The following is an 18,497-nucleotide window of genomic DNA, read 5'->3' on the forward strand; positions in this document are numbered from 1 at the left end:
TGGTTTTCCTGCCCAAGTCCCCTCTGCAGAAATGTATTATTGTTAATGTCCAGTTTTTAACTTATCTAAACAGCATCATATCAACTCTGAAAATAATAATAACATTATTATTAATAATAATAACAATGACGTTCAATTTGTATACCGCCCTTCAGGACAACTTAACGCCCACACACAGCGGTTTACAAGTATGTTATTATTATCCCCACAACAATCACCCTGTGAGGTAGGTGGGGCTGAGAGAGCTCTAAGAGAACTGTGGCTGATCCAAGGTCACCCAGCTGGCTTCAAGCAGAGGAGTGGGGAATCAAACCTGGCTCTCCAGATTAGAGTCCTGCCACTCTTAACCACTACACCAAACTGGCGTTGTTTTTAATCTTATAATTCCATTCTCTGTACATTTCTCTACATTAATTAGGTTAATTGTCCAGTAGTTTTCATGGTCTGCTTCCCACTTGTAAGCTACAGTGTTTACAGAGATAACATTGGGGTCTTTTTTTTTACCCCAACTGCACATTTAATGTGGAATAAACAAAATGTACAGTGACACTAACAAAATTACATATTCTTATTTTCTCCCTGGGGTCTTTGCTGGCAGTCTTCTCCTATGTTGCCAAAAGGAAATACTTAATAAAATAAAGATTATCTTCTCCCCTTCTTGCAGCCGGTATCCGGCTCAATAAAAGCCTCATTAAAAAAAAATCTCTGACCTACTTTGGGGTCTGTCACACACCGGATTAGTGAAGTACATTTCTTTAGTTTGGTTGACGGTCTTATTCGTAACAAAAATGTAACCCTTCCACTCTGAGTTCCACATTAAATATGTGGTTTTTAAGAAATATGTTTATAGTCCTCACGTTTGGAAAGATTTTAGGGAAAGTACCGGAGTCGTGGGAATCCAGTTTTGGAGCTATTTGAAGAAGCTATCCAAATGTTCAACTTGCTCACTTCCCCTCTCCTCTGTCTACACCACAGCTGCAACTGAACTACTTGGGAAATTACATCCCTAATGTCTGGACATATGAAGGGGGTTGTGAAGTGTGTGAAGACGGACTCTTGGATCTGTCCGGTTTGGAGGTGAGTTGGGGAATGGTGAAGAATTTGGAAAGAGGCCCAGTTGGTATTCGCAGAATGAAGTGTAACACAGTGGCAGAGCGCCAAGGCGGTAGAATAACAACAACAATGTACTTACATACTGCTCTTCTAGATAGATTAGTGCCTCACTCAGAGTGGTGAACAAAGTCAGTGTTATTATTATCCCCACAATGCAGCCGGGGAGCTGGGGCTGAGAGGAGTGGCTTACCCAAGGCCCCTTGCTGAGCTAATGGCAGGAGTGGGATTCGAACCAGCAGTGTGCTGGCTTGCAACCCAACCACTTACCCAAGGGCACCTGCTGAGCTCATGGCAGAAGTGGGATTCAAACCAGCAGAGTGCTGATTCACTACCCAACCAGTGGAGGAATTTTATTTTCAGTGTTCCCCTAGATCAATCACCCCTCTAAGTCGAAAAACTAGACCGGCAAACAAATGCTAGGAAAATCTTTTCTCCCTGATGTGCTTATTTTTATTTGCAGGGCATTTTTTTTCCAGAGGGCATGTTAAAAGTGTGACTCTCCCCTCCTGCAGCCCATTTCAACCACCTCATGTGGTGATGGACTGAACAGCTTTGCTTTACTAGGAATCTCTGCTGTTCGATTCAAACGACGTTATCGTTCAAACGTTACCATGTTTTGCAGTCAGGTGACTTATTGACTAAATAGTTCAATCGTATTTGTAACCCACCTTGAGTCCCGGTAAGAGAGGTGGGTTACACATGGTCTTAACCTTTAACGCCTTTAGCAGACTTGGACTAACTTACCTGTGGGACGGCCTCTCACCTCACATTCTCTGAAGGATGCTCTGTTCAGTAGATAAACATTTTCTGGTGATCCCTGGCCTCAAGGAGGTTTGTCTTACCTTGACCAGAGCCAGGACTTTTTCAGCCCTGGCACCAACCTGGTGGAATTCTCTGTCTGTGGAAACTTGGGCCCAGCAGGGCTTGCTATTGTTCCACAGGGCCTGTAAGACAGAGAGCAGTGACAAAAGGCACAGATTGGACACTTGTCAGCTTCCCTCAAGTTTTGATGGGAAATGTAGGCAGCTTGGCGGAATGTTGGACAAGTGACAGTTGAAAAGTCCACTGGACAGCAGTCAGAGAGCCAAGCTGCGAGACCAGGATGCCTACATTTCCCATCAAAACTTGAGGGAAGCTGACAAGTGTCCATTCTGTGCCTTTTGTCACTTGTGGTTCTGCTGAGATATTCACCCAGGCTTATGGTGGTTGATGTGGGCGAATTTCCCAGCTGGCTTTCTGTTGAGGGGGACTTGTGTCCCCCTCCTGGTTTTGTTTTCCACCTAACAGCTGCTACCCCTGTTCCAAGATATTTATTCGAGATTGGGATTGTGCAATATGAAGCGCTCGCTAGTGAACAGTTTTAGCAAAATATGAAATACTGATGATTTTACTCTGTATTATATTGTTGTTTTATCTTTTTATGTGTATTGCTTATTGTTGTAATCCACTCTGAGGCTGTTTGCAGGGAGAGGGGACTATAAATTCAGATAAATAAATACATCGATAAATAAGGCAGGTAAACAAATGCATGTGTAGACCAGGCCTTCGTTGCAGGGCCGGAGGTGTGGGAAGCTTTAAGAAAGTGGAGTGTGCCCTTTTGGGGGTTCTACTTGGAGGCTTTTGGGGTGCACTCATCCTTCCTGTGTCTTCTCCTTTGCAGGATGAATCCTATCCACGCGTGCTCCTTGGCGTGTTCATTGAGCAGCCAACTCCCTTCCTGCCTCAGTTTCTTCAGCGTCTCCTGACCTTCGATTATCCTTACTCTCACCTTAGTCTCTTCATCCACAACCGGGTGAGCAACCCGTCTCTGCCTACTTTTGCTGTACCTGAAACTTAGATTTTTTTTTTTTTGCAGTGGCTCTGAATTTGGGTTGCCGGTTTCTGATCTGGCGTTCCCTCCGCTTTCCCTTGTACTGAATTACTGATCTCTAGTCATAAGTAGGTGATTGTGTTTGGCTGCCAGCCACAAAAAGCTTTGCATGATGATTTCTGCATAGCAAGCTTCTGTTTGAAGACTCAGAGACAGGCTATGTTGGGGACCCAAAGTGGTTTACAACATTATCCCAATCTACTGTTTATCCTCACAACAACCTTGTGAGGTAGGTTAGGCTAAGGATGTGCAGGTTTCCCAGCAAGCTTCCGTCACAGAGTTGGGATTCAAACCTAGCTCCACACATCAGACTTCAAAACTCTAATCCAGTGATGCCCACTGTGGTGTCCTTGGGCACCGTGGCACACACCAGTCTGTCTCCTGGCACCCACCCGTTTCTTCCCCAAAGCAAAGAGCCAATTCTAGATTTTTTCCCACCTCATTAGACCAGAAGGTGCTTCTAATGTGCTGGAGAGAGATCATCTTTGTGTCTGCACAAAACAGCGGTCTCCATCAAAGGAGGGTGCTTGGCTTGAACCTCCCAATATTTTGGGACTGATCTCAGCCCCTGTGACAGCCATTTTATGATATTAACCATTCCCCTGTGTAGTAGCACTCACTCAGTGTTCTCAGAATTACAAAAGCAATAGCAGGCTCAGCAAGGTTGGCAACCTCTCCTCGAAACACTGCAGCATGCTGGCCTGTTAGCAGCTCCACGAATACAGAAGTTTGGCCTGGTTGTGACCTCGGGTTCCCAGGTGCCCGCTGGTGCCCATGCTCTTCAGGGAGCACAATGACATTACTGCCTAAAGAGATGTCATTGTGTTGGCTGCGGGTGTGCTCCTGGGCTTCATGCAGGGCTAATTCTGGCACAGCGAAGCCCAGGAGCACACTTGGGGCTGGCATGATGATGTCACTTCCGGGAAGTGACGTCATCATGCAAATGCTAGGAGTGCGCATGCAGATCATGGACAAGGCACAAGGTAAGTGCCAGGTCCCCTACCTCCCACTGGGAGGCTAAGGGGACCTGGCAACCCTATTGCAACCAGAGATTATTTATTTGTTGTGGTTTTGTTTCTGGGAGGTTGCTGGCCCTGATTCAGACATGCTCCTTTGTAAAAGTAGGATCTTCCCCCACTCTCCAGACACACACCTACACATGGTTCCTTGGCACGCTCAGCGAGAACTCTTGGCATTTGCTCTTTAAGGCTCTTAAAGGCTCAGCGCCCCTGTCCTGTATTGGGTGAATCTGGCAATCCTAGGGCATGTTTTCTCTGATGAGTCTGACTCTTTTTCCCAGGAGGTATATCACGAGCCACACATCCAGGCTGAATGGGAGCAACTTCGGGAGGCCTTTGACAGCATCAAGATTGTGGGGCCAGAAGAGGAGCTGAGTGAGGGCGAAGCCAGAGATATGGCCATGTAAGTCCCAGGGGAGGGGAGGGCAGGGCAATAGTGGGAGAGAAACCCTGGAGGAATGGAATCATGGCCTGTGGCTGACAGAGATGGAAAAGAAAGTTCTGGAGTATTGAAAGCCTCTGGTCCGATCCTGTGGGAGTCTTCATAGAGGTAATTTCCCAGTCTTCAACCTGGGATACGGAATGGTTTGCCTGTAAAAGTTTGCATTGTGCAAATGAACGAGAGTCCGGGGATGGGCTGCGGGGATGGTTAAACAGATGGGGAGCCGGATGTAACAAGATTCCCTACCCTGTCTTTGCAACAGGGATCTCTGCCGCCAGGACTCCACCTGTGACTATTACTTTAGCCTGGATGCCGACGTGGTTGTGTTGAGCCCCGAGATCCTGAAGATCCTTATCCAGGAGAACAAGTGAGAGGTTTAACCCTGACCCCATGGTATCACCTGCAGCCTGGGGTGGATTGGCCCTCTATCTTAATGGGGATGTTCCCTGGAAGGGTGCTGGTAACCAAGGACGAGAGAAGCTGAGCACCGGCAACCCGGCCGCGGTTGCTCAGCATTGACCCTGCCAGGCCATGGTTACAGGGGGCACAGGCTTGCCCATTGAGCACATTAACTTAAAGGGCTGTTCCCTGTGGGTGTTGCTTAGCTTGGCTTGCTCCAGGGTTGTTTTAACAGCCCGCTCGGCCCCTTCTTGCAGCAGCCTCCCCCTGCCCCAGTCCTCTCACTCATATTTCTCGTTCCCGTGACTTCCCTTTTGCTTCCTGCCCTCCCTCCAGGAAGGTGATCGCTCCCATGATGTCCCGGCATGGCAAGCTCTGGTCCAACTTCTGGGGGGCCCTGAGCCCTGATGAATACTACGCTCGCTCAGAGGACTACGTGGAGCTGGTACAGGGGAAGAGGATGTGAGTTTGGGTGGGATCAGGAGAAAGTTCTTTTGCAGCAACACGATTTCTGTACCTGGGACTTCCAGATTTTGTCTAGAGCGACATTCTAACCACTACACGGTGCTGCCTTTCCTGGACTTGAGAGTCCTCTCAGTTGAGTCTTCTGCATATATCATGGCAGCCCCTGCTTCTGGGACTGAACTGTTGCTTTCCTCTTCTCTCCATGGCAGAGGGGTGTGGAATGTCCCTTACATCTCTCAGGCTTACTTGCTGCGTGGGGAGACGTTACGCCGTGAGCTGACCCAGCGCAACGTCTTCACCTTGGATGAAACGGACCCCGACATGGCCTTTTGCAAGAGCGTGCGGGAGAAGGTGAGGAGCAATCCCCAGGGAGCCCCGTTCATCCAGGCCCGTATGGATTCTGCGCTGAAAACTAACAGACTGTTGCAACTTTGGTAGATGTAGGCCTTTATTTGCATCGTTTCTTCTGCTGGACTTCGGGAGTAGGGTTGCCAAGCTGAGTGTGGCAACCAGCAAAAGTGCTGGAGGCGGGGACAGGGGGGCATGCACTCGGAAAAGCAACAGACAACGGGGCTTGCTGGCAGGAAGTCTGGCAACTCTACTCAGGACTGAGTCACGTAGCTCCCCCGTTGGGAGTATCTCCTGGCCTTTCTCTTTTCAGACCTATTTTCATTACCATAAGGACTAGAAACATTTAGAAAAACAAAAATTTTATATATCACTTCCTCCCAGGGGTCATTTCGTAGAAAAAGAGCTGGAGGAACTCATTAGCATAACTCATTAGCATATACCATGCCCCTTGTCATCACCAGAAGTGTGTAATTAGCATAACTGATTTGCATATGCCACACCCCCTGACATCACCTATCCTGGCTGTTTTGGACCCAATCCTGGCCATTCAGGGCCGAAATTGGGCTCAAAATGGCAAAAAAGGGGCTGAAAATGGCCGAAAAAGGGCCCAAAACGGTCAGGATTAGGCCGCTGCTGAGCGGGAGAGTCATCCACCACCTGTCAGAGGCCCAATCCGGGCTGTTTCAGTCCCATTCCAGGCCAAAACGGGCCCCAAATGGCTGAGGGTCAGGTGGGCAGGGCCACCTGTCATGTGACCTCTTTGGGGAACTGCTGGAACTGCGTTCCGGCGCCTTCCCCCTCAAAATGAGCTGTGCTTCCTCCCATTTACGAATGCTGGACTGTAATGGGTTTCCAACCCGCCCCCCCCCTTTCCTCTCACTCCAAATTTGAGCATCTCGTCCTTTTTTAGGGTATCTTTCTTCACATCAGCAACCGGGACGAGTTTGGACGTCTCCTTTCCACCGCCAGGTTCAATACGTCCCGTTTGCATCCGGAGCTGTGGCAGATTATGGAGAATCCCTTGGTGAGTAGCAGGCCAATTGCACAGCAAGGATGACCCCATGATGTATGGGGGGTAGGAGGACATCCAAAAACCACAGTAGCCCCTGCCCCTCCATCTTCAAACACTGTTTCATCTTGGATGCCACATTCTCTTGGACACAACACACAAATGCAGCATCTGCTAAATTTGCAGAAGTCTGGCCTCTTCAAATTTGACAGTGTTAGGTAACAGTGAGAACTAGGTGGGAAATACCTGCCCCCCCCAGTCCCAGAGTCTTAGGCCCACATTCCCTTCACATGTTTCATCGGTGCCATGTCACGAGGAGTAGAAACCTACAAGGCTCTTCACAGCCTCAGTCCAGCATACCTACGGACCGCCACTCTCCCTTTTGCCCCTTCCCGGCAGCTTCGCTCATCCGAACAGGGTCTCCTGCAGGTGTCACCCTGCACATGGGTGAAATTAACAAGTGGCCATACACGTGCCTTCTCTGTGGTGGCCCCTACCCTGTGGAACGGCCTGCCTGAGGAGGTCAGGGGAGCCCCACCCTCCTGCCTTTCCACAAAGGATGCAAAAACAAATTATTCAAAAAGGCTTTTTACTCAGCTAGAAGGGCTATATTGTAGGGAGGGGGGGTTCCGATGCTTTGCTAATGAGTTAGGAATCATATACTTCACCACTATGTTGCCTTACGTAGTATCTGTTGCTTCCAGTATGTGCTCCTATGTACTACCTGTTGCTTTGGGAAGGCCCCTACTGGGTAGTTCTATGTTGCCTAATGTCGGTCCTACAGTTGCTTGTGTTCTGTATCAGCATTTCTTCAACTTCGTATTGGATTTTTGCTAATGTGATGTCTTTGTAAGCTCGCATTTATTTATCCTATGCCATTGTTTATTGAAATGTCCTTGACACTGTGCTAATCTCACTCTATGTAATCCACCTTGAGTCTCGAGAAAGGGGGACTATAATTGACATAAAATAAATAAATGTTTGATGACGGTTATAACCGTGGTGTCTTTTTCTCCTTGGCTTGGCTCAGGACTGGCAGGAGAAATACATCCATGAGAATTACTCGCAAGTGCTGGAGGGGGAACACCACAAGCAGGTGAGGGCACCATTTTTTTTTGCGGGATAGAGATCTCTCGCTCAGTCTTTCTGTTCAAGTTACTCCATTTCCCATCCCCTTCTCCCCATTGCAGCCGTGCCCTGACGTTTACTGGTTCCCGGTGTTCGCCGACCAGATGTGTGACGAATTGGTGGAAGAGGCTGAACATTTTGGCCAGTGGTCCGGAGGGAAGCATGAGGTGAACACAGCGTAGGACTGTAATCTGCTGCAACGCTGATTGTGTTTCTCGCCTTCCTGTCTCCTATAACTCACTTTCTGCATGGCGGTATATCATGCCTTAGAGGGTTTGTTGTTTGCACTGTTCTCTACTTCCATAATTCTAGTCAGGGCTTTTTTTCTGGGAAAAGAGGTGGTGGAACTCAGTAGGTTGCCCTCGGAGAAAATGGCCACATGGCTGGTGGCCCCGCCCCCTGATCTCCAGACAGAGGGGAGTTTAGATTGCCCTCGGTCATCTAAGCTCCCCTCTGTCTGGAGATCAGGGGGCGGGGCCACCAGCCATGTGACCATTTTCAAGAGGTTCCGGAACTCCGTTCCACTGCGTTCCTGCTGAAAAAAAGCCCTGATTCTACTCCTATTGCATTGTTTATTGGTGGCCTTTGGTGTCTGCTTGAATTGTTTTTATATTTTGTAATCCACCTTGAGACCCAGTGAGAAAGGCAGGCTATAATTGTAGAGGGTGTAGATCAGTGGTAGACCATCAGCTTACCAAGCGGAAGGTTCCAGGTTTAATCTCCAGCATCTCCACTTACAAGGACCAGGTGGTTGGTGATAAGAAAGGCCTCAACCTGAGAACCTGGAGAGCACCTGCCAGTCTGGGCAGACAATGCTGCTCATGATGGACCAATGGGCTGATAAGGCAGTTTCATATGTTAATAAATAAAATCAATGCTAGAATATCTTTCTTTCTTCAGTGGTAACATTTCTTAAGACAAGGTTACCGAAGCCTGCCAGAGGGTGTCATTTCTCCCTGTGCCCCTTGGCACAACTTGCTCCTGGGCATCTCTAGCATCCCAGACTGCCCCCTGTGCTCCTCCCACAACACTCAGGAATAATTTTCAAGCTTCTAGATAATTTCTACAGATCTGCCACTTTTCAATTTGGCGAGTTCATCTGGTTGACGAATGCCCCCAAATTCCATCCCACTGATAAAATAAAGCGTCCTTCGTTGAATGTGGCTGGAGCTCTTTGCGCTGACCTCAGTTTCCCTTCTGCTTGGGCTCCGCATGTTCGGGCGAATCAATTTATTTAGGAAATTTATTTGCTGTCACCCCTGAGTCTAGTTGAAGATAGCTAAAGTCCTGTGTGATGAGCTGTTAGGAGGTTAACAGGCCTATTATTTGGAGCAGGAATGTCTTTAAAATGCCTTTTACCTTACTGATTTTTCCAAGTCCCTGTCTGCTCTAGGACACTCGGCTGGCTGGTGGCTACGAGAATGTCCCCACTGTTGATATCCATATGAATCAAATTGGCTACGAGAAGGAATGGCTTCATTTCCTACAAGAATATATAGCTCCTGTCACAGAGAAACTCTATCCCGGCTACTACACCAAGGTACCAACTCCAGGCAGAGGGAGCCAAAGACTAAAGATAAAAGATAAAGATAAAAAAAGCAGCACGGGGAGGCAGGGGAGGACTGGATAAGTTGGTCACCGTAGCCCAGTTCGCACATCACAGTGAATATATGTACTTATCCATTTACTTTATTTAGTCCCCTATGGAGATCCAAAGCAGCCTGCGTCATTCTTCTCTCCTCCATTTTTTCTTCACAACAATCTTGGGAAGTAGGTTAAGCTGCAAGCGTATGATTGGCCCCAGGTCACTCAAGCAAGCTTCCCTGGCAGAGTGGGCGTACATCCAATGGGTATTCTCTTAAGAATAAACTGAGGGCCAGTCCCTTGATAAATGCAGGTTTTAAATAGCACGTTCAGCTGTACATGCATTGAATGTAAGAATTACTCGACACACATGCAAAGAAAACTCTGGTCATGGATTGGACATGCATTTACTGTAATGTGCGTATGGAGCTAGTGAGAGCCTAAAGGGGAGATAACCTAGGCTGAATCCACATTACCTCCACGCGTCCCAGTGTTGCACTAAATGTTCGCTAAACACCCGAAAGTATAGCGTCTTTCTAGCGTGATTCAGAAATCGCGCTTGAAAGACGCTATACTTCCAGGTGTTTAACAAACATTTAGTGCAACACCAGGACGCGCGGAGGTAATGTGGATTCAGCACAGGTTAGAGTAAAGTAGTTACTTAAGTAGAGATTTAAAAAAAGAGATTAAGAGCCCCGTGGTGCAGAGTGGTAAGCTTCAGTACTGCAGCGGAAGCTCTGCTCACAACCGGAGTTCCATCCTGGCGGAAGCCAGGTTCAAGTAGCCGGCTCAAGGTTGACTCAGCCTTCCATCCTTCCGAGGTCGGTAAAATGAGTACACAGTTTCCTGGGGGTAAAGTGTAGATGACTGGGGAAGGCAATGGCAAACCACCCCGTAAAAAGTCTGCCAAGAAAACATCATGATGCGACATCCCTCCATGGGTCAGTAATGACTCAGTGCTTGTACCTTTACTTTTTAAAGTACAGACTAAAAAGTAAGTAGAAAATGTGTCTAGTTCTCTTGATTTAGGGAAACTTGCCAACAGCTTTGCAAGCCAGTCTAAAAAGCAACCACCAAAATTTTTTACTATGTTGGCTGCTCACACATTAGTTAATTGTTGGTGAAAGAAACCACAAAATCTCTTGTCTGTTTGCTTATAGCTTGCTTACTACAGAAGAAACTGGGATCTACCCAATTAAGAACCCCATTTTAGGGGATGTGGGTTTTCATTTGCAAATTTCTCCTTCAGGGTTGCCAGCCTCCAGGGGGTGGCTGGAGATCTGGATCTCCTGACAACTGATCTCCAGGCGACAAGAGATCAGTTCCCCTGGAGAAAAATGGCTGCTTTGGAAGATGCTCTCTGGCATTATACCCTGCTGTGGTCCCTCCGCTTTCCAGGCTCCACCCCAAAAATCTCCAGGAATTTCCCAACCTGGACCTGGCAACCCTACCAGACAAACACTGACACACACTCTCTCTCTCACTTCTCAGGCTCGGGCCATCATGAACTTCATGGTCCGCTACCGTCCTGACGAGCAGCCCTCACTCCGTCCTCATCACGACTCATCCACTTTCACCATCAACATCGCTCTCAACCACAAAGGGCTCGACTATGAGGTAAACATCCCCTCAAAAGGGTGGCTAAAACCTTTGGTAATGAGGGCGTGTAGGAAGGTGCGACGGGAAAGGCTCTTGCAAAGGTGTGTTATCTTTGCAGACAAGAGTAGCTTATTCTTTCATGAAGTGGGGCACTAGGAGGGCACAGCGTGTGTGTGTTCCTTGGAATGCCCTCCCTCACATTCAGTATCAGCGGAGAAAGTTCATTGGACCCCACTGTTGACCGAGGGCGTGTTCAGTCGTGTATTTAGTCTGCAGTTCCTCCTAGGAGCTCACAGGGATATATATGGTTCTCTCTTCCTTCATACTATCCTCACAACAACCCTTTGAGGTCAGTTGGGTTGAGAGGGACTGGCCCAAAATCACTCGGTCATTTTTCTGGCTTTCTGTTGAGAACATACGAGCCCTGCTGGATCAGAGCAAGTGTCCATCATGTCTGACAACATCCAGTTTCCTGGCCTCGCAGATTCCCTGGAAGGCTCAGAGCGGAACTACAAGTGACAAAAGGCACAGGTTGGACACTTGTCAGCTTCCCTCAAGTTTTGATGGGAAATGTAGGCAGCTTGGCGGAATGTTGGACAGTTGAAAAGTCCATTGGACAGTAGTCAGAGAGCCAAGCTGCAAGACCAGGATGCCTACATTTCCCATCAAAACTTGAGGGAAGCTGACAAGTGTCCAATCTGTGCCTTCTGTCACTTGTAGTTCCACTCTCAGATAGAGGCACAGAGGCCCACATCTCCCTGGTTGCTGCCCTCCCCACAGCAGTTGGTGAACTGCCTCTGAACATGGAGGTTCAGTCATAGCTAATGCTGTTTATCCATGAATTTCTCTAATTCCCTTTTTAAAAATCAGCCGAGTGATTGGCCATCGCTGTATCCCATGGCAGACAGTTCCTCATGTTAATTACATCGTGTGAAGCAGTACTTTCGTTTGTCCTGACTTTTGCTCATCAGCTTCAGTGGGTGTAAATTTTAGGATTTGGGGAGAATGAGATGAACTCATAGAATCATAGAGTTGGAAGGCACCTCCAGGGTCATCTAGTCCAACCTCCTGCACAATCCAGGAAATTCACAACTACCTCCCCTCTCCCATAACCTTAGTGACCCCTGCTCCATGCCCAGATGGCAAAACACCGTCAAGATCCATAGCCGAATAGCCTGGGGAAAATTGCTTCCTGACCCGAAAGCGGTGCTCGGCATTACCCTGGGCATGTAAGAAGGGGCCACGAGAACTAAGCACTGATGTAACCCTTCCTGCCCTCCCTCTCACAACCTGCCTAGGTTCACAGAATCAGCATTGCTGTCCGATGGCCATCTAGCCTCTGCTTAAAAACCTCATGTCACTCCAGTCCTAGTTGCACGCACTGACCCCTAGACCCTGCTCGTAGCCTCCCTGCTCTTGAAATGGGATGACAATGGAAGCCTATAAGAATGGAGCTATACAGCTTAGAATGTGACCAAGAATCCTTTCCAGGGTGCCAGAGCAGAGGATGAAATGGAGGTGGGTTCTCTACGGGCAGAACGATTGAAAGTCATTACAGTAAAGCACTCTCCTTACGGACTGTGTCTCTGGCTATTTCAGTGTGATGTAAACAATTGTGTCTTTCTGCAGATTCTCAAGATAAGTTGAAAAATGTGATTTTTTAAAAAAAATTACCATTCATTAACAAAGCCCTGATTTTGCCCACTTGCTACCGAATTCCCTGGGCACAGAGATTCGTAAACCAATTCTCAAGACTGTTATGTCCCTTTCTGTGTTCCCCCACAGGGTGGTGGTTGCCGGTTTATCCGCTACAACTGCACCATAGAATCCCCCCGTAAAGGATGGAGCTTGATGCACCCCGGCCGCCTCACTCATTACCATGAAGGATTGCCCACGACCAGCGGCACCCGTTATATCATGGTCTCCTTTGTGGATCCCTAACAACAGTATTGCCCCTCTTGGTCCTGGGGTGCAGAATGGGCCACGGTGGCCAAAGCCAGAGACTTGCAGGGGAGAAAGGGTCCGCTCCCTGGCTCCACTGCCACTTTCCACAGTGCCTTCGAAAGGGAGGAAGACAGCCAGCCACCGCCTGGCACAGGCACAGGCAGACACAGCCTGGACTTGGGTCACCACTCGTGGCTGGACCCACTGCTGCATTCCAGCTGCCCAGCCAATGTGTGAACCAGGCTGCCCTGCACCTGGACTGAAATTGTTCTAGGCTGGTTGCCTTTTCTGTGAACTCACCATGACCAGTTCTCTTAACAGGGCTCCCCCGTCGAGATTTGCCTCTATGGCTCCACCCATGTTAAGCATCTCTCGGCTTAGCAATAGGTTTCTTAAACTGGCGGTCTTCCAACTGGCCCAAGGTGACTCAGCGAGTTTCAAGGTAGGAATGAGATTCAAACCTAGCACCCAACTCCTTCATGAGCGCAAGTCCTACTGCCTTTCTTCGTTTGAGGAAACTGAAGAAAGGAAAGAACAGGAATGTGTGCCGTCGACCCAGAGAGCAACCAACATGTGTGAATCATGAGTTCTAACAGAGGGGACAGGCTCCTAATCTTACAGGGACTGAAATAAGGTTGTGAGATCCAACAAGATTACTGGAGCCGGTTGAAACATGGAAAGATTCCAACCTTCTGACAAGTGCCTGTTTCTGTTGGAAGGAGGAGAGCTATATCCACTTACGTCCTTCAGATTTTTTTTATCACTCTGATGTAAGCAGTGGGTGCTACACGTTTATCAGTCGCAGGGCCAGAAAGGCCACCCCAAAGTGCAACTTAAGAGCGTGAATGGTGCCTTTGCAATAGTGGGGCGGAGAGATGCTCTGAGGCGCTTCTGTATTCCTTGGTAGAGCCGAACCAAGAAGTACTCGGAGGCAGCAGGGAGTTCTGGCGAGTCTTTTCAACAAGGTGTGTTGCTCAATCTCCCATAATCCTGTGGGCTTTTGGCCCACAGCCTGGTCCGGCTGGCAGGGCAGACGTGTGTCAGCAGCGGCAGCTTCCTGTATAAAGCGTGCGTTAAATTATTGGCACTGCTGTTGCACAGCTCACTGAATAAATCTACATTTTATTCAAGGCTATTTGTGGGTCAATGGTGCTCAGGAAGTGGAAGGGGGGGAAAGAACTAACTACGTGGTGGAGGAACATACATCCCTGGTACTATAAAAGAGCCAAGTTTCTCTTACGGGTTAAAGATCTCAAGGGATGGGGAGGGGGGAGGCTGAAGTTGTAGACAGGCAACTGAGAAACACGATCGAAACCTAAATAGCTGCTCTAGCATGGGCAGAGGTAGCCCTCCATGGTCACAAGTGGCTAAAGGTCTTTCAAGCCGCTGTGTTGAAATGTCAGATGCCTTTCACAAGTTACCACCCCAGCACAAGTTACTTCACCTAAAGTGAAGTGGTGCCATCTACCTAGGTGCCATCTACCATCTGAAGTGGTGCCATCTGCCTAGGATTTTCAGTGCAGTCCTAAGCAGAGTTATGCCAGCCTAAGCTCAAGGATTTCAAACAGCTTAGACTGGAGTAACTCTCCTTAGGACTGCACTGAAAATGGCTTCTTTTTAGAATGTACATGAACCAGGTGCCTGTTAGAAATCCCGAGGGAGATAAAGCGACATCCTAAGAGGTACCTTTTGAAGAATTACGACCAGCAGCACTCATCTACCATTGTTTCCATCATCATTTTTTTTTTGAAAAAACGAACAAGCCATTTTTTTCCCTTATCAAAACAAAAAGACATGACAATCCAGGCAAATATGATACAGAATAAATTAAACGCTTTCTTCCTCCACCCCTTCCGAGGCTACCGGAGCTCTGTAGTGTTCGCTGGGGTGGGTGCAGAATCATCTGCACTGGGAGTGCAGACAGCATTATAGTAATAAATACAAACTGGTCCGTGGCCAGGGGAGGGGCAAACTCCTTAGCTGCAGAAATCTCAGGCTGCCCCATCCAAGGCGGCATGGGTGTGGGCGGGTGGGGCGGAATCTGCTCGGAGGCTGTGGAACAGATGCTAGTGAAATGCACACTCTGGGACCGCTTCTGGACCAAGCCAGCGACCCTTTCGGGGAATTGGAGGCTAAGGGGGAGACGGTCACAAGTTGGAAAGGAGACTCCCCACTGAGGTAGACAGGGCCTTGAGCAAACACCAGGAAGAGCCCGTGAAATACTGGCAGAGATGGCACCAAGACGGGACCCGGCAGGTAAAGGTCACAGTGCAGTGCGGATCCTATATTGGCAAAATGCAAAAGGAAGTTGCTATGCAGCATCGCCAGGTCACCGAGAGGAACTGAGACAAAAAGGCATGGCACGCAAAACGGTGAAGGGCACTCCCGGGAGGCAGGAATCCTGAGAGCCTGCAAGCAGCACCAAGCTTGCAGCATTTGGCTTGGCTGTCGCTCCAAACTTCGATGCAGGAGGAACGGCTTGCACATGCATGCGTATGCACACCCAAATTGCACCTTGCATCTCAGGCAGTGTGTGAGGCAGATATTGCACCTAGCTGCATGATTCTACTGGGGGGGGGGGCGGGAGTGGGAATCGCGCCAATCTATATACAGTGCTAATCTCTGTTGTGATACCAGATGCATTCAGGAAGGACCAGTCCATTAAGTCATTAGGAGACTTCCCGGTGGACTCTTGCCCTGGAGTTCCTCTGGCAGCCATGTAGCAGCTAAGACAACTCCCTACCGTGCAAAGGCCACTTGGTTCATGCTTGGCCAGAGGCAATGACAACAGGTGTGGGCTCTTTTATCATCGCCACTACTGGCTGGATCTGACTCAAGCAGCTCCGGCAGCCCTGCAGCATCCACTCGGCTTGACTTGCCCCAGGGCCAATTTAAACCCTCAAGAACCACCCCTGGGCACACCATTGAAAAAAGGGCACATGCACCCGTTCGGCTTGATAAAGGTATCAATCATTTCCCCCTCCCTGAACACGGGAGAGGAAATGAGGAAGCAGGAGCCAAGACTCTCCGAACCTTGCATTGTCTTACCTCTGTACTCCATGCCTGGTGATTTCGTCACACCAGGGGTGGTTTTTACACCCCCTTCCAAAAATGGCTGAGTTGGTCAAGGCCTGCCCCGTGGTTCCCTGCCCCATCAACCCAGGTAGGAAGCTCATTGTTCCTCTTGACTACTTCCCAAGTAAGGCAGTATCTAAGGAGTCCGGACTAGTTCTTGGGGATAACCGAACCATTAGAAGTTCCGTGTGAAGTGCGGTAGAGCTGGAGATGCTCGGCAGTTGTGGCGATGCTATGCAGAGAAGACATTCATTTGGAGGCCGTGCTCTGGCACCTCCGGTGGCCAATTTATGGCATTACAGTTACTGTTATCTTTGGTCAGGAAGAGAACATCGCTCTACCTCCCTCTAGCAGCCGCTAGTCACATTACAACCACCATCCACTGCTGCAGCTACACTCTCCGACGTCTCCGGGTGGCAATCCTTCTACATCCAGCTGCACAGTCCTGACAGGCTCATGCGTAAGGCTGCACATCCGACGCTCCCAATGGTCACTTTGTGTATCTGCACTCATAATCTCAGGCAGAACTGTACTTGCTCTTGAGGTGGCTGGTGCGTATCAGCTGAAGTTGGCGGGCGGCCTGCAGCACGCGGTACCGCTCACGGAGATTGCGCCGTCGCACGTGCTCATTTGTGATCTCCTGCACGTAGCGAGAGGGGAACCAGCCCTTCTTGCCATCAGCTAAGCGAAGGCCCTCATACCAGCCTGAAAATGGAGGACGGGGGAGGGAGGGAGAAAGGGGACTATTAGCATATCACTTTTTAAACCCTCCTGAGCTGCCAAGTAACTAGATCTTATTGGTGATATTTCACGTCTTGTATCATATGTAAGGGGCAGACAAAAGCACCAGCCGGTAACTCAGAGAAGATATTAAAAGGAAAATACTTTCGTTAACAGAAAGAGTAAACACACCAACCAGCGTTTGCCCTTTCTGAGTTTTCCAGTTGTGTAGAACTTTTAAGACGACTGCAATAAATAAATAAAATATAAAAGGAGTGGGGGGTGGAAATATTTCTGAGCCAGAACTTGGCCTCGGCCCCACTTTCAGCTCTAGACGGTAAGGAAGCTGTGAACTATGGAACTCTGTGCCACAAGATATCAATACGGCCATGCGCACGAATGGCTTCTTACAGAAAGAAGAACAGTGTTAAAATCTAAAAGGCTCATTCAAATCACCAGAAGATTAGTGACACATAAGCAAACAATTGTCTTATTCAGCAAGGAACTCTTTTTTGGAAAAACAGATTTCAGACTAGTGGGGGAAAGGCAGCCCAGGAGAAGCCAGATATTGATGGCAGTGGTCTATAATATGAGAGCTGCTATGAACATGGTACAGTCCCCCTCACACCGTTTCCATTTTCCTCAAAGGATCTCCCAATATTTGTGTTGTGACTCTTAATACTAGCATGGTTTGATTGGAGCAGTGATGTTGCTGTGCTTCCCAAAGGTGTACACGCATGCACAATTACCTTCGTTGGTCTTGCGAAGCACATTGACAATGTCACTGGGTTCTAGGCTTAATTCATCCGCCTGGGCAGCCACGTAAGACTCGATGCATTGCACCTGGGGGCAGTCTGGGAGGAGAGGGAAATATCAACACCAGTTAGGCGGAGGAATAATAATTCCTTATCACGTGCAGAACAAAGTGAAAACTTCCTTTTCATCATTATTATCATCACAATTATCACCACTGTCACAAAGACCAGCCTACTATCAAAGGAATTAAAAACAACAACAACATTCAATTTATATACCACCGTTCAGGATGACCTAACACCCATTCAGAGCGGTTTACAAAGTGTGTAGTTATTATCCCCACAACAACGATTACTTTGTGAGGTGGGTGGAGCTGAGAGAGCTAGAAGCTGTGACTGACCCAAGGTCACCCAGCTGGCTTCAAGTGGAGGAGTGAGGAATCAAACCCGGTTCTCCAGATTAGAGTCCCGTGCTCTTAACCACTACACCAAACTGGCTCTCGGTTTGCTGAGAGATCCCAGTCCCAGAACCTTTTGCAAGTATTCTAACTACTGAGGGCGAAGCACCAGCCATGGAATGTTGAGAGCAGGCGCAGCATAGAAAGTGGGAGGTCCAGCAAGGCCCAGCAAGCTGACGGGGAAAGCTACAGAGAAGTTTTGGGGCCAAGGACAGCGGTGAACACTTGGACAAGAAGGGGGATCAGATTGGCCAGTGAAGCTAAGAGTTGCCTGAATTTCACATATTGATTAATTTTCTTTTAAATGAGAGCATACACTTAAACCAAGCCTCATTCATGGAATCTGAACTGGTGAACACAGAGCCAGCGTCAGCACTCGAGACACTCTGGTTCAAATTCCCTTTCTACCGTGAAGTCCGCTAGGTGCTCTTGGGCCAGTTGCTCTGTTTCAGCCTAACCACCCCTACAGGGCTGTTGTGGGAAGAAAATGGGGAAGGGGAAAACTATGTGAGCTCCAAGGAGGAAAGGAAGAATGAAGATGTACACAGCTGATAGCATCACTCTGG

At 48.6% G+C, this 18,497-nt stretch overlaps 2 protein-coding genes across 5 annotated transcripts in view; one reads left to right on the forward strand and one right to left on the reverse strand.

The window, feature by feature from the left end:
• PLOD3 (procollagen-lysine,2-oxoglutarate 5-dioxygenase 3) overlaps positions 1-14,053 on the forward strand; it is a 34,223-nt gene extending 20,170 nt beyond the window's left edge. Inside the window, exons 8-19 of the mRNA XM_054993635.1 lie at positions 976-1,077; positions 2,774-2,905; positions 4,284-4,405; positions 4,707-4,811; positions 5,180-5,305; positions 5,518-5,659; positions 6,570-6,683; positions 7,699-7,764; positions 7,859-7,963; positions 9,190-9,336; positions 10,872-10,997; positions 12,765-14,053. Coding sequence (XP_054849610.1) covers positions 976-1,077; positions 2,774-2,905; positions 4,284-4,405; positions 4,707-4,811; positions 5,180-5,305; positions 5,518-5,659; positions 6,570-6,683; positions 7,699-7,764; positions 7,859-7,963; positions 9,190-9,336; positions 10,872-10,997; positions 12,765-12,920 — 1,443 coding nt within the window. The 3' untranslated portion in view covers positions 12,921-14,053. The remainder of the gene's footprint in view (positions 1-975; positions 1,078-2,773; positions 2,906-4,283; positions 4,406-4,706; positions 4,812-5,179; positions 5,306-5,517; positions 5,660-6,569; positions 6,684-7,698; positions 7,765-7,858; positions 7,964-9,189; positions 9,337-10,871; positions 10,998-12,764) is intronic.
• A 605-nt stretch (positions 14,054-14,658) lies between these two features.
• Positions 14,659-18,497, reverse strand: part of ARHGEF15 (Rho guanine nucleotide exchange factor 15) — a 52,187-nt gene continuing 48,348 nt past the window's right edge. For all 4 annotated transcript variants that reach the window (XM_054995655.1, XM_054995656.1, XM_054995658.1 and 1 more), the window contains exons 15-16: positions 17,468-17,572; positions 14,659-16,703 (exon numbers count right to left, since the gene is read on the reverse strand). In XM_054995655.1, coding sequence (XP_054851630.1) covers positions 16,516-16,703; positions 17,468-17,572 — 293 coding nt within the window. In that variant the 3' untranslated portion in view covers positions 14,659-16,515. The remainder of the gene's footprint in view (positions 16,704-17,467; positions 17,573-18,497) is intronic.

This window comes from Eublepharis macularius, chromosome 12, assembly GCF_028583425.1.
Source record: "Eublepharis macularius isolate TG4126 chromosome 12, MPM_Emac_v1.0, whole genome shotgun sequence".
In the NCBI taxonomy this organism is placed as follows: Eukaryota; Metazoa; Chordata; class Lepidosauria; order Squamata; family Eublepharidae; genus Eublepharis; species Eublepharis macularius.